Here is a 13,084-nt window from a genome sequence, read left to right on the forward strand (position 1 = left end):
CATCACCCCATTGCTTCCACATGACCTACTGAATTTTTTCTCGGACAACTTCAGCTAGAAACAGCTCTGAGGGGATGTCGGGTGGCTGCAGTGTCTGTAGTTCCTCCCGGACAACCAACCGGACGAGGTCCCGCAAGGTGTCAGGATTATTTAACGCCTGTGACGTAGACTCCTGCTGGTGTTCAGGCTACGTCGCTGTTGTACTGTCGGGCTCTCTGTTGTAGCGTCATGTTGTGTTGCTTCTGACTGAAATTAAGCAACAGTTCGGGGCAGGTTGTGAATGAGTCCCGCGAACAGCTCTTGCTTGATTTATTCTATGCATGAGGCAACCCACCTTTTTGTGTTCTGTTATGCCGAGGTCAGCTCACTTGAAAAGGCAGAACATGTCTTCTAAGTACATCGTGACAGTTTCGTTCATTTGTTTATTTCGTGTATGAAGAGCTGCTTCGGCCTTTTCCCGGCGATCACTGTTGTCGAGCATACTCAGTAGCTGCCGCCGAAACTCTTGCCACCACATCAGAGATGCCTCGTGATTTTCATAGCACACTCGCACAGAGTCTTCAGACGCAATATGTAGACGTTGAGCAGCTTGCCTTCCTCATTCCACTGATTTAGCTTTCCCTCTCCCTCAAAATCTTCTAACCAGTTTTCAGCATCCTCGTATGGGTCGCTGTGGAACACCTTTGGAGTAACAGGTTGGCTTACGATGAGCTGTGTCAGCGTAACTCGGCTGGTCATAGTGGTGGTGCCGCTTGTCTCTATTGCCAATGCCCTTAACACAGAGGGAAGTGGGCCCAATTCTGGGGAGTCACGTCGGATATGGCGGCTGATGCGTTGGTGCACCGGTGTAAGCTCCACAGCTTCCGACTGGTCAGTGCTTGAACTTCGCCCTCTGGTGGGGCTCGGAATCACCTAACCTGCACCTCCACCAGAAAGATTAACAAATGTAATAACTTTGCAAAGAGGATGTGATCTTTACACTGTTTATTAAAAGTGAACTTGTGCCCAAAGCCAAAGAAGCACAGCAGTTAAGAAAAAGCAGCATGTCTGTAGTTCTCGCCAGCCCCTGCCTCAAACATTGTTGTTTTATTCTTCATGCGTGTTGGCCGCTCGGTAGAGGCTCGTGTGCATGTAGGGTCGGCTCGCGCATTGCGGCTGGCTTTATCTGACGTAGCGGTGCCATCAGTGTTCCTCTTTATTATCGACATCTGCGTTGTACTGTGCATTAGCAATTCCTCGTGGCAATCAACTTGGACTCTCTATGGGACATGACAGCCATAGGGATAACCCTTCGAGTGTCCGTATAATTCCTATCGCAATAATAAGAATATTGCACAATTTAGCTGAGTGTTTGAGAAATGTAGCTTTGGGTAATTGTTGCTTTACAAGTGCTGTGTGATATTGTTGCTTTACAAGTGCTGTGTGATGGGGCTACATTCGCTGTAATTGTTCTGACTGCTCTAAACTTGCTCGAAAAGGCCCCTCTGACTGCACCAAGCCTGCTACAAGTTTGCTCCAAAACGTTTTTCTGGCTGCTCCACGCCTGCTACCAAAGGGCACTTTTGTCTGCTCCCAGGACTGCTCCCGAACCCATGTACCCTGTTCCACCCGTGTAGTAGCCAACATGCCCATAAAATGTGTGCTTTTATCTCTGTTATTTTGACCTGCTATTGCTGAGCAAAATGTCCTCTTGTATGCAGGCCAGTGAGCGTGTGCAGGCCAATTTGGGGGCTCTGCGATCAGCTGAAAAGCAGGCCAATTTCGCCACAATGCGTGCCGTGGCCGAAAGCATGTGCGAAGCGGGGGGTGCTGTGCCCCTCAATCCACTGGGAGTCTAATGGTGGCTCCGAAGAATACGCGTTTATGCTACCAAGGCCATGTGGCGACGATTGCCATTTGGCTCAATTCTGATCAACTGATGATAAAGCTATTTCCAATCGCAGATTGCAGTATGAGAACTGTGTCTGTGGTTTCATTTGCCTTGTGATAGATGAAAGGGAACACTATTATCTGCCAAGTGGAGCAAAAGGATGATTCAAGTAATCGACTCTTGTTTAGTACTGTTTGGAATACCCTCCTATTATTTCAGTAGCCCTGCAGTTGGAAGCCATCTGGGCAGTCAAAATACATTCGGTTTACACAGCTGAAAAGACTAGTTTAGATCCTCTACACTGGCTGACTTCTACATGTCATTCTACGCCAAATGTCCCAGCCTTTCTGGCTACCATATCAACTGTATACCAAGAATATTGTACTTGTTTACTGCATTGGAAACAGTGAAGTCCTGGAATGTTTCAGACAAGAAAATATTACTGTCACATGGAAGCCATATATTGCAGAATCTTGTCTGATTGATATTCGTGAAAAAGAACATCGTTGCTTATGCCAAAACCAAGTTTGTCAAGCAAAAATATGGCAGCATGCAGTTTTTTGCACTGTGTAGTACTACTCAGCTTAGAGCACTTGCTCTAAACACACTTTTACAGTTCAGTAAAAGTGGCATCATTTTTCCGCCATACACACCTGTAAAAATTTTACCCTGTGCATCTATTTCTCTCTCTTAATACTGTGCTATGTGTGAGTATCTGAGTAATTTGCCCTGCAGTGTCGTTTTATTTTTTGTTTTTTAGTTTTTATTTTGTGTGTGGAGTTGGTAATCGCATTCTATGGTTGAGTATTATTAAGAGTGTGGCCGTTTGTTTCAAGAATAACATGAAGCCGTTAATGAAAAAGCAGAGTGGAAAAAATTACATGAAGTGAAGCACTCAATAAGGGCTTACTTAACATATAAAGACACTTTAACAACACCCAAGACTTACTTCAAAAAATTAGGCTAAATGTTAAAGTTTGCATGCGGCTGAGCGATAAAATACCATATTTACTTGAGTCTAGGCAGACCCCGATTCTAAGCGCAAACCAACGAGACACAAGAGAAGAGACAAACAAGCGCAGACTGAAACTCAGTTTATTCAGAGAATAAATTATATACCAGAAAGAAGAGAAAGGAAAAAAACTGTGGGAAAGGGTCCACCATGATCAGGCGTCATCCAGAAACGAGATTTCACAATCTAACAGTGATATAGAGGGTGAACTAACACAACTATCAATATTCTTTTTAATAAAAAAGGCTTCCACAATCTCTCTAGTTTTCGTGTCATGATGGCTGTATAAGACAAATGTGTGCGAAAATTTAGGTACGCAGCCACACTTATTGCAATGGGCGGACAAATGTAAACCCGGGGCTGAATTCAGCTTATTGTAGTGTTCTCGCAGGCGAACATTCAAGCAGCGCCCATCTGCCCAATATATAACCTGCCGCAAGACAGTGGAATACAATAAACGACATTAGATCGACAATTGGTGAAAGAATTGATATGCTTGATACACAACCTTTCTTTACAAGACCTGCCTTCATTCTGCTTTGTAAGTCAATTATAGAACACATTTGCTGCAGTTTTTCACTTGCGGAAAACACAACGTCGAGGTTAAATTTTTTTGCACATTTTTTTTATTTCATGCGAAAAGTCGTGCACATATGGGACTACCGCAAACTTACGTCGTTTATCTGCCTCCTTTAAGGGGCATCCCTTCTCTTTTTTCATACGCAGTATCTACTGAGCGGCGAAAATGAGGACATTGGACGGAAAGCCTGCCTCTCGCAACCTAATTATTTAATTAGAAAAAACACATGCCATTTTGTGGAAACATAGTTTCGTTGAGAAGGTGAATCGCGATACCCGATTTTACTACTTTAGAATGCGAAGAAGAGTAGTCCAAGATTGGTTTCTTTGAATGGGGAGAGTAGGACCAGCATAGGTGATCTGCGCGAAAAGATAACTCAAGATCTAGAAACTGCAATATCTTATCATAGGGAACCTCGTGGGTGAAACGTAATGCATGCTCATTTTTTTTCGAAGTTTTCAATAATCTTGTCCCGGTTTTTATCCAAGGAAGGTGAATGAACGAGCACAAGGTAATCGTCCACATATCTGAAGACATTAATTACGAGGCTGCTTAGTGCCGTTTGCAAATCCCTATCAAAATAGCTTAAGAATATGTCGCACAGGATTGGTGCTACACAAGAGCCGATACAAATGCCAGACTTCCGCACGTAATACTTACCGCCCTATAATACAAGAGTAGAATTCACATAAAAAAAAAAGAGTAGTTCCATGAAGCTCTTAACCGACATCATACATTTGTTTACGAATGAAAGTTCGTCATTTTCCTGCGTGATACATTTTTTTACACACTTCATGAGCTCAGGGTAACAGAGTAAAACAAATTGACAACGTCGATACTAAAACCACTGCTGTTAGACAATTTTTTGGTTGCTAAGAAGTCAACAACCTGGTTTGAACCCTCTACCAGAAAAGGGTCCCTAAAATTCAAGGCAGACAAGTAAAACTGGAGGAACGTTGAAACTTCATGCTGCCATTTATTTATTTATTTATTTATTAGAATACCCTCAGGGCCCGTAGGGCATTACAGAGGGGGTGGGTACAACATATATAACACACAAAAAAAAAGACAAAATAAAGAAACAAGTATCAGATGCGCAAATCAGGAAGGCAACATAAGTCAACTAAAAATGTATAAGAATTCAAGCACATACAAGACAAAGATAGATAGTGGAAACTGCGTATAGTTACAAGCATTGCTGAGAAATTGCAGTCTTGAATAACAAAGGGTCTGTTATTGATACAACGGAAGAGGGAAGGTGGTTCCAAGCCATGTGCTTCGTTCCGTAATAATTGTTCGAACGGGGATGTCTAGTTTATGGGTTTTTGCTGAAAAAAAAAAAAAGGTTCTAATGCGATTTTTTTCGCTCTTTTCACTGAAGACGCGAGTCGGCACATGTCGCTAGCTTCCAGCAAAGCAATGGCTCGCTTCTTAACTTCAACTGGTTTATCAGAAACTTCTCTAAAGTTTCTGCCAACTTGTAAAATTATTTTACTGCTACAAATTAAGATACGATAAAATAAATGCTGGTTATTTGGATTTTAGTGAGGTACAAATTAAAATGTTTTTAATGTGCACACCTCAGTGTAGTCCAAAATGCTTATTTTCATAGATTTGCCCCTCCTCCCTCTTTTTCCTTGAATTTCTCAAACTTCAGTGGCCAAAAATATTTTTTTATTGAGTAAGTATGGATTATTCAGACATCGAGTTCAGCCACAGTGCAGTACAATGCTACAAGAGCAAACAAAAACAGTGTATTGTGGCAGAATTTCGGGAGGTGTATATGGCAATAAAGTTGGAAGAATGAATCTTTCAGAACTTCAGACATGTCAAGCAAGTGTGTTTGCTTACCGTGTAGACAAAATATGGTTTTGGCACTGAAACAGTGTTCTCAGAATTGATTTTCTGAATGACATCACTTAGGCAACATTCTGGAGACTTGAAAAGGCATGTTCAATCATTGGTCCACATGAAATAATGTGGCGATTACATTTTTCCAGTGCTATAAACAAGCACAGTTTTGTTCCAGGGCAATTAAGGTGGCCGCCAAACCGTCAAGGGCATTTGTCACGTAATGAATGAGCTCCTCGGGAGATACGTGAGCTGCCACGTTTTTTTTTATGTGCCCTCAATACTCCAGTTCCTGTGACACAACGTCCAACCAAGTTCGAAATCTGCAAGTGTTTTAAATATCAGGCTGGCTGGTAAAAACAAATTCGGAGAAATTCATGTGCTCAGCCATGTCTTCTCTACGCCCATTCGTTTTTAGGAGAAATGAACTAAAACTGGCCCAATCTTTGAAAATTGGTACTGTTTGCATGTCTAAATAAACAAAAAGGCAAAGACATGTTTTTCCACTTTAAACAAACAGCTTTGTGTGTCCTCATAGTTTACTTAAATGTAACAGTGCCTTAACATTGCCAGTTTCACTTGCACTTAAGTTTGTATTGTGTGGAAAGCAATTTTCCGTGCCGCTTTTCGTGACAGGCGTGGCATGTATGACCTCCCCCTTTAGATTCTTTTGGGTCATCTGAACACTGCGCACACATGCAGTGGCCAAATTTGTGTAATATATCTGTAGATAGTTCCTGCTTCTTCTGTCCACACTACTTTTTCCTGCGTTTGTGCAACTGTCACTGTGTTCACTTTTTCAATTCTTCAAATCAAAAGAACAATGAAGCTGTGAGGGGAATCATGTCGTGGCCCGCCTTCGATCCTGCTTGGTGTCGGCATCAGAGGTGCATCAGAGTTGTTATAGGAGACATCCTTAGCATTTGTAATTTGCATGTGCAGCATTTGAAAGCCGCAGAAGAATTCCCTGTTCAACAGAGGCCCCTTTTAAGAGCGTCACATTAAGTGAATTCTCGTGCTTTCGGCTGCTGTGTCTTCAGCTTTTATGTAGAGGGAAATGTAAAATAAAAATTAATGTCCTCCTGCAAAATCAGTTGATTGAACATAAATTTCTCCTGTGCTTCAGTGTTTCTAGGCTAATAACATGACAATGTAGAGTCTTATCAGTTTACAAGAATTTTCATGCAAATTTTTTTATGATCGGCATTGCCATTTTGGAAAAAATAGCAACACTGTGTTACTTTGTTCGTTTTTTCAGCTCGCTCAAAGATTCAATCATACAGTGCATTTTTAGTTTCTGTGCCGCTCAATTTGTTCATCTTGGCTTTGCAGGACCATGAGATATGGGCGCTATTTTCAGGTCGCTGGGAACTTTGGCAGTACAACTGTAGTGAAAAAGAGAAGGGAGGGGGGTTCACATGCGCATTATTTTGATGTTACTAATGTTTGCTCTTGGTTAAAGTTTTTTTTTTTATGTACTCCACTGCCCTCTGTGAAGCTATGTGCAAGTGAGGGTAAAATAAATACAAATACATCACCTCTGAGCTGGTATGCATCCACAGTTTTGTATTTTTTGTCACAATGTGTTGTGACCATCCTACTTGTGATTGTACTTCACAGATTAGCACTTTCATTGCCCTCACACTGGAGTTTTGCTTACATCTCTGTCTCATAGTTTGCTGCTCATGCGTAGGAATGCATGCAAATAGTTGGGTTACCTCATGCAGTTCTCAGCATATTTTGCTACAGGTGTTTTTGCAATGTGTGGAGGACTGGTCTAGATGTGCACATATCCTGTGGTTATTTTTGTATTGAGAGCTGAATAAAATGAGATTTTATTACTCTATTCTCTGAAGTGCTTTAGCCCTTTTGCCGCGGTGTGAATGAAAGACTACAACTGCTTGAATGTTTTTTTTTTCCTGGTTGCCGCCTTATTGCCTTTTTTTCTGGTGCACTGACTTTTGTATCAAGTGATGCAGTCTAACAGGGGCTAAGCCAGAAAGTTTTTCAGGGGAGGGGGGGCACAGACATCAATTTTCCTCACGACGTGTTTATCAGCGCTAGTTTGAGTAGATTGTGTACACATATATTGAAGTGATGAGATTCTCTCCCTTTCACCATATCCATGCATATATGCAAGTGAAGAAAGTAAGCAAAAGTAATAGCAGTAAATAAATACAGTAAAGGACTAGTACAGTGGTTGTTTGGAGCAACGGCCTCTCGTCGCACCAGTAAATAAACTAGTATTCGAAAACGCATCATTGCAACGACCCGCCCAATCGATGGAAACATAGTTAGTCGTTAATCTCTGTTAATCGTAGATCGTGTAGTCTTCGTCGGGGTGAAGTGCATTTTAAATGTCAAGGACAGCTCCGCTTACAACGTGGAATGAGGGTCACTGCATGCTTATAGAAATTATCTTTATGTTCAGCGGCCTCCAAGATGGGGGGCGCGCGGCGGGTTTTTTTCCGGCCATCCCATGGACCGTTCTAATCGCACGGGGAGAGCGGGTTTCCAAAGGTAGGCGCGGCCTGCTCGTTTCTGAGCACCATAGTGTTGCTTTGTATGGTCAAAAAGGCTGCCGCGCTGTTGGTGAAGCTCGCTTGTGGTGAGGAAAAAAATTCTTTTGCGCTTTAATATAACTTCCCACTCATTTGGTAATGGTGGGCCTAGATGTACGAGAGGCAAAGTCAATGCTTGGGCGTATATTCTCAAATGGGCTTTATTTGCTGTAGATTTGCGCTGACCATATTAGAGTACTTATAAGTGCCATTAGAGTGCCATTATAAGTGCCATTAGAGTGACAAAAAGACCTCGAGCGATACGAAGAAGAGATGATAATTTGCTGAATGGGGCCATTCAGGGTTCGCGCAGGCGACTACTCAGTCGCTCGCGTGTAAGTGATGTGGACTTCTGGACGCGCGTCGACAGCTCGCGACAATCACAAGTTTCTCGTTATGAGGATGACTTTGATTACCCAGGAGCAGCTGAAGTCGAGGAAGGGGCTCTCAAGGGCCACAGCTTCATGATGACTGGCTATGTGTGTAGAAGCCTTGGGTGAAGAAAGTCACCGCCGACACCGTGATCATCGTCACTCAAGTGAGGCGTGCAAATTATTATTTATTTTGCCGTAGATGCTAATGTTTGTTTCTGTCCAGGTTAACTGCTCCCAGTGCATTAACAAGCCCCCCCCCCCCCCCTTCTCGACGTCTTGTTTATGGGGCATGAGTATTGACAAGCCACCCCAGTCAAAAAAGTTCAAGGGGTCCAATGGGAAAAATACCAATTGACATCAATTGGTTTTCAACCAATTAGAATTTCGCCACCAGTTGGAAATGTACCAATGATATCTCATTGGTGAACCAGTTCATATCCAATTGGTTATAACCATTCAGACAGAACTGGTGGCTGATTGGTTGACCAATTGATGTAGGTGGGGGACCAATTGGTCATCCAATTGAAGCTCACTGGTGCCCAAATGGCTAACCAGTTAAAGTGAACTGGTGTGAACTGGTAATCCAGTTAATCGTAAATGGTTCCCCAGTTAAAACTAGGTGGTCTTCAATTGGTTAACCAGTTGGAATAGGTGTAGTGATCCATTTGAAGGTAGCTGGCGTCTAAATGGTTTGCCAGTTGAAGAGAACTAGTGTCCAACTAGACGCCCAGTCTAAGGTACATGGTGTTCAACTGGTTAAGCAATTGAATAGATGTGGTCATTCAATTGAAGGTAACAGGTGCTCAACTGGTCAGCCAGTTGAATTAGGCTGGTTGCCAACTGGTTAACCGGCTGAGTGCAAATGGTCATCCATTTAAAGCAAACTGGTGTTAAACACAAAGAGCCTTTATTAGACAGCAATAGTTCCGTGAAAATGTCTCATGCAGAGTGAGCTTTGTAGTAAAACTCCCAATTTCTGCTAGTGAGGGTATTTGTTGTCAAACTGCCGCCTGTTCTGCTACAGCTTCTAGAAAGGAGGTCGCTGGTGCTCAGTTTTTTTTCTTTGTTCCGAGTTATATCGGGAATCATGCAGGCAGGCTGTGCTAAAGAAAAATATATGACAGAGAAAAATGAGCTACATGGCTTAAGTAAAGAGGTTAATACACTAGTCTAAAATGCTGTAACTGAACGCTCTGGCACTTTCCAGATCGGGTAGTTTGAGATACTCCACACGTGGAGAATTCGTCCTAAGCGGTCATGCATGCCAACATCGACAGTGCAATTCATAGCACGTCATTCGAGTGTTCCAGATGAGCGTGGTTACCTCTGCATGAAGGATGGAAATGTTATTGATGTAACAAGGCTTACCACGTACAGTAGCTCTCACACTTCATGCCTACTGCACCCATGCTCCTTGTCCGCTGCAGTCGCGAGCCAACACTAGTTAGGGTAACGAACGAAATGTGCAAAAGGTGTTAATAATACAGCAGTTAAGCTAATTCGAAAACAAAATACTTGCCTTGATTGTAAAGAAATGGGGCTGATTCAGTGGATCATGCCAACATGATTATTGCAAAGGTGCTGGATATAAAACACGCCGGTAAAGCTTATGACTTGTGTTCGCTGCGGTGGTGCGCTGCTGATGACGATGCTGATGGCACTTGCCGCCGCGCTTGCACTGTGAGTGCATGCACTTATGAAAGTATAAATTATATGACTATTGCTTTGGTCAAAAAACAATACAAAATTTTATAATGAGAAATTAATTTTTAAAGTTTATTTTGACCTTACTTTATTGCTTCGAATGCAGCATTTTTGGCGCCACCGGGTGAACCGAAACACTTCCTTTTTGTGCCGCGTCTGCTGCCACCAAGTGACACGAACCTTTTGAGGGCCAAAACGTTCAGTCATAGCCTCCTCTATAACTTTGTGCCCGAGCGGTCGGTCCCTCAGCGCCGTCCCCCGAGCTATTATGGGATGCGAGCGCTCCTGGCGGAGCGCCGAGGCGCAAAACGAGAGAATGGATGGCAGCTATGGAGAAAAAACCGGCTTTGAGTAACTACCGAAAGGGCAAAAATGAAATAAGGAGGGAGGCATTTTACGATAATTCAAGGGGAAGCGCTTTACTGTTTGAAGCGAGATCGGGTTGCCTTAGAACGCGTAGTTATAAAGCAAGATTCAGTAAAGAAGAAGAACAATGCACATGCTGCGGGAAAGATAAGGAAACGCCAGATGTTGCTGCACTAGCAATGGTTGGTGGCTATATTGCAAGAACAGTCCACGAAACCATTTCCTGTGATGAATGCTTCACTTTGGTGACTAAACCAAACACCTCTGCGCCATCGGATGCATTAATTAGGCACCAGGACAGAGGTGGACTCCTGTATCCGTCAACTGAGCTCGTAATGGTTCTAAATTCTCTAAAGAATTACGCGGAAGTTTTCCTCGCAAGAGCGAGAAAGATGAATCAGCCACTGAAGGCTGCCGTTGACAACGCCGCGCAAATACTACAGAAACGTGACAAACTCAAGTGCTCGACCCCGGGACATCATAAAAAACTTTTGGAGGTTGTGCTCGTGAAGTTTCTCCGCCCACTTTTTCTGAACTTCGCGACGAGTGTGACTGACAAACACGACTTGGCAAAAGATTTTCATGTCAAACCATTGTCTCGAAAAGTGCTCAAGCTTTGAGCGCGAAATCAAATAACAAAGCTCACATTGCATTCTGCATACAGTGCTTGTGTTAAAAATTTGGTGTGTGCGCACTTCTTAACGTATACGCATAATCCAATGCAATGTAGACGGTTTCTAGACCGTCATAAACGCAAGCGTGCATAGGCCGCGTCGTCTGCTGTTATTATGGGATCGGTGCGGCATCTGGCGGCGAGCGCCAAAACTATAAGGGACGGATGGCGCGTATGTATTTAGCGCTAATGCGCGGGCACAAAAAAATATAGGAGGCTATGGTTCAGTTCACCCAATAGCCGCTTAAAACCGGCTTGACTTGGCTGAAAATGTATGAATAGACGGCGACAGAATCGTCGTGTTGGACATTTATTGGGGACATTTATTAGGAACGAAAGGTCTACCGTAAGGTTCCACACTAACTTGTGAGGATCTTTACCGTGCGGTGGTTATTTATCCGTGGTCTTTGCTTGAGCGGGAGTTGTATGAATTTGCGAGAGCCTCCGCGCATGGATACGTGGTCTCGTTCTGTAATACTGTCTATAAGCAATGTGGTAACGACTTGCCCGATCATGAACACCGTGTGTTATGCTATTTGTGGATGTATGCCGTACGTGTAAGTCTGGTAAGTGCGTGTGTAGCGTAAGGATCGATGTGTCGCTTGGGTGAAGTGTATGCTTGCGCCAAAATTTTCATTGAAGCTTCTTCTTGCGTAACTGCGTGAGACAGATACGAAATGCACAATTTGGAAGCGATGGAATATTACCAGGCGTTCACATGACGTTATTTTCCAAGTGGCTTAAATATGCTGTCGCCGATTACTATAATTGGTTTTCTAAGCTATGTCTGTTCTTGTGAGTATATACAAAAAAAAAAGAAATCAAATTGAAGATATGCTGGGAGCACTATAAATATTCGGTCAAAATTGCCACCTTAAGCGTCTTCTTAAAATTAAACAGTGCCGCGAGGCAGTCGTGCCTTGCTGTGAAGTGCATGCTGTGTATTGCGGTAAAGCATACGTATTGCGCGCGCTCGTTTGTAAATTGGAAATGTAGCACTGACATTGGGCCTCGTGTGTGCACCTAAATTGTACACGCGCTATTCTCTGCCTCATCAGTGATGATGCGGCAGTCAATATTGTCATCATCTTCAGCTTGTGTAACAAGCCCAGAACAATTTACCTAGTAAAATACATTTCGTAGCAGGCAATTCGCAAGGCATTCAAATTTTAGTTCATTGCAGGATTAATTCATGATTGTTAAATGGCACCTTCAAATAAACGAAACATGCATATGAGAGGCTTCAGTCGTACTTCAAAATTTGTGCCATGCCTCAAATTGAAAATGATTATAAAGTAAATATATACTAAGGCTGGGTGTAGATTACCATTCACAATTCAATTACCATTCATATTTTAGAAGCTTAGAAAATTTGTAGCTCATGTTTTCCTATCGAGTAAACACGAAAATTACTGTTGAAGAATGGTCTACAATTACTCGCACAGTTTGCAAGAAATAAATCTTTGAAACCTATGTCGTGCCAGAACTAAGTGCAAGGTGGTTAGAGGAAACTGGTTATCACCCGACATAATAGCGCATGTTCGAACGTCTTACATGGGCTGCTTGTTGGCATAATGGGGTGGTAATTAGGTAAGTGCCTGCAGGGATCTGCACCAAGAGACAAAACCTGCGACATCTTTTTTCAGAAATTTCATTTTTTTTTTCAAGCATGCGTGCACTCTTCATTGTTTTGTTCTCTCAGGGGGCAAGTATATGGCATACGCTTGAAATCCATAGTTACCCCTGCGATTTGGAGATGTCATCACAGCGGACAGGAACGTGCAATGTAGTTGAAAACGTTGCTGGGCACCAACTCAGCAATTTGAACCCGCTTATACTACAAAAGTTACCACGTGACTTCAGCCAAATAGTTTCTAACTGTTGTGGTTACTGTCAGATAAAAGTAATGATGAGCTAGTTGTGCTTGGACAACAGTCTTGCTTTATTGTATTAAAATACAGTAATTTAGTACCTGCATATAGAACTGACCACTTAGTTATTTTTTTTATTTGTGGTCCTATTTGTTACAGGTTACTTTCAAAATATTCCATACAAGGTGGTTAAGTTTTAAGTCCATACAGTGGGCAAATTTT

General features: G+C 42.7%; 1 protein-coding gene and 1 long non-coding RNA gene across 6 annotated transcripts in view; one reads left to right on the top strand and one right to left on the bottom strand.

Annotated features, from left to right (window-relative positions):
• The window catches only part of LOC119178100 (very long-chain specific acyl-CoA dehydrogenase, mitochondrial-like), a 236,796-nt gene that overhangs the window by 219,700 nt on the left and 4,012 nt on the right, over positions 1-13,084 (top strand). For 3 of the 5 annotated variants that reach the window (XM_037429261.2, XM_075891525.1, XM_075891518.1), the window contains one exon: positions 1,701-7,159. In XM_037429261.2, coding sequence (XP_037285158.2) covers positions 1,701-1,838 — 138 coding nt within the window. In that variant the 3' untranslated portion in view covers positions 1,839-7,159. Of the gene's footprint in view, positions 1-1,700; positions 7,160-8,294; positions 8,413-13,084 lie in introns of those variants that run through there. The other 2 variants (XR_012894667.1, XR_012894668.1) reach the window with 2 other exon arrangements.
• Positions 2,948-10,221, bottom strand: LOC119178101 (uncharacterized). The gene is made up of 3 exons (XR_012894675.1): positions 9,768-10,221; positions 9,617-9,688; positions 2,948-9,351 (listed from the first exon to the last, which is right to left on the bottom strand). It is a non-coding gene; the product is annotated as an uncharacterized LOC119178101 (long non-coding RNA).

This window comes from Rhipicephalus microplus, chromosome 1, assembly GCF_043290135.1.
Source record: "Rhipicephalus microplus isolate Deutch F79 chromosome 1, USDA_Rmic, whole genome shotgun sequence".
Lineage (NCBI taxonomy): Eukaryota > Metazoa > Arthropoda > Arachnida > Ixodida > Ixodidae > Rhipicephalus > Rhipicephalus microplus.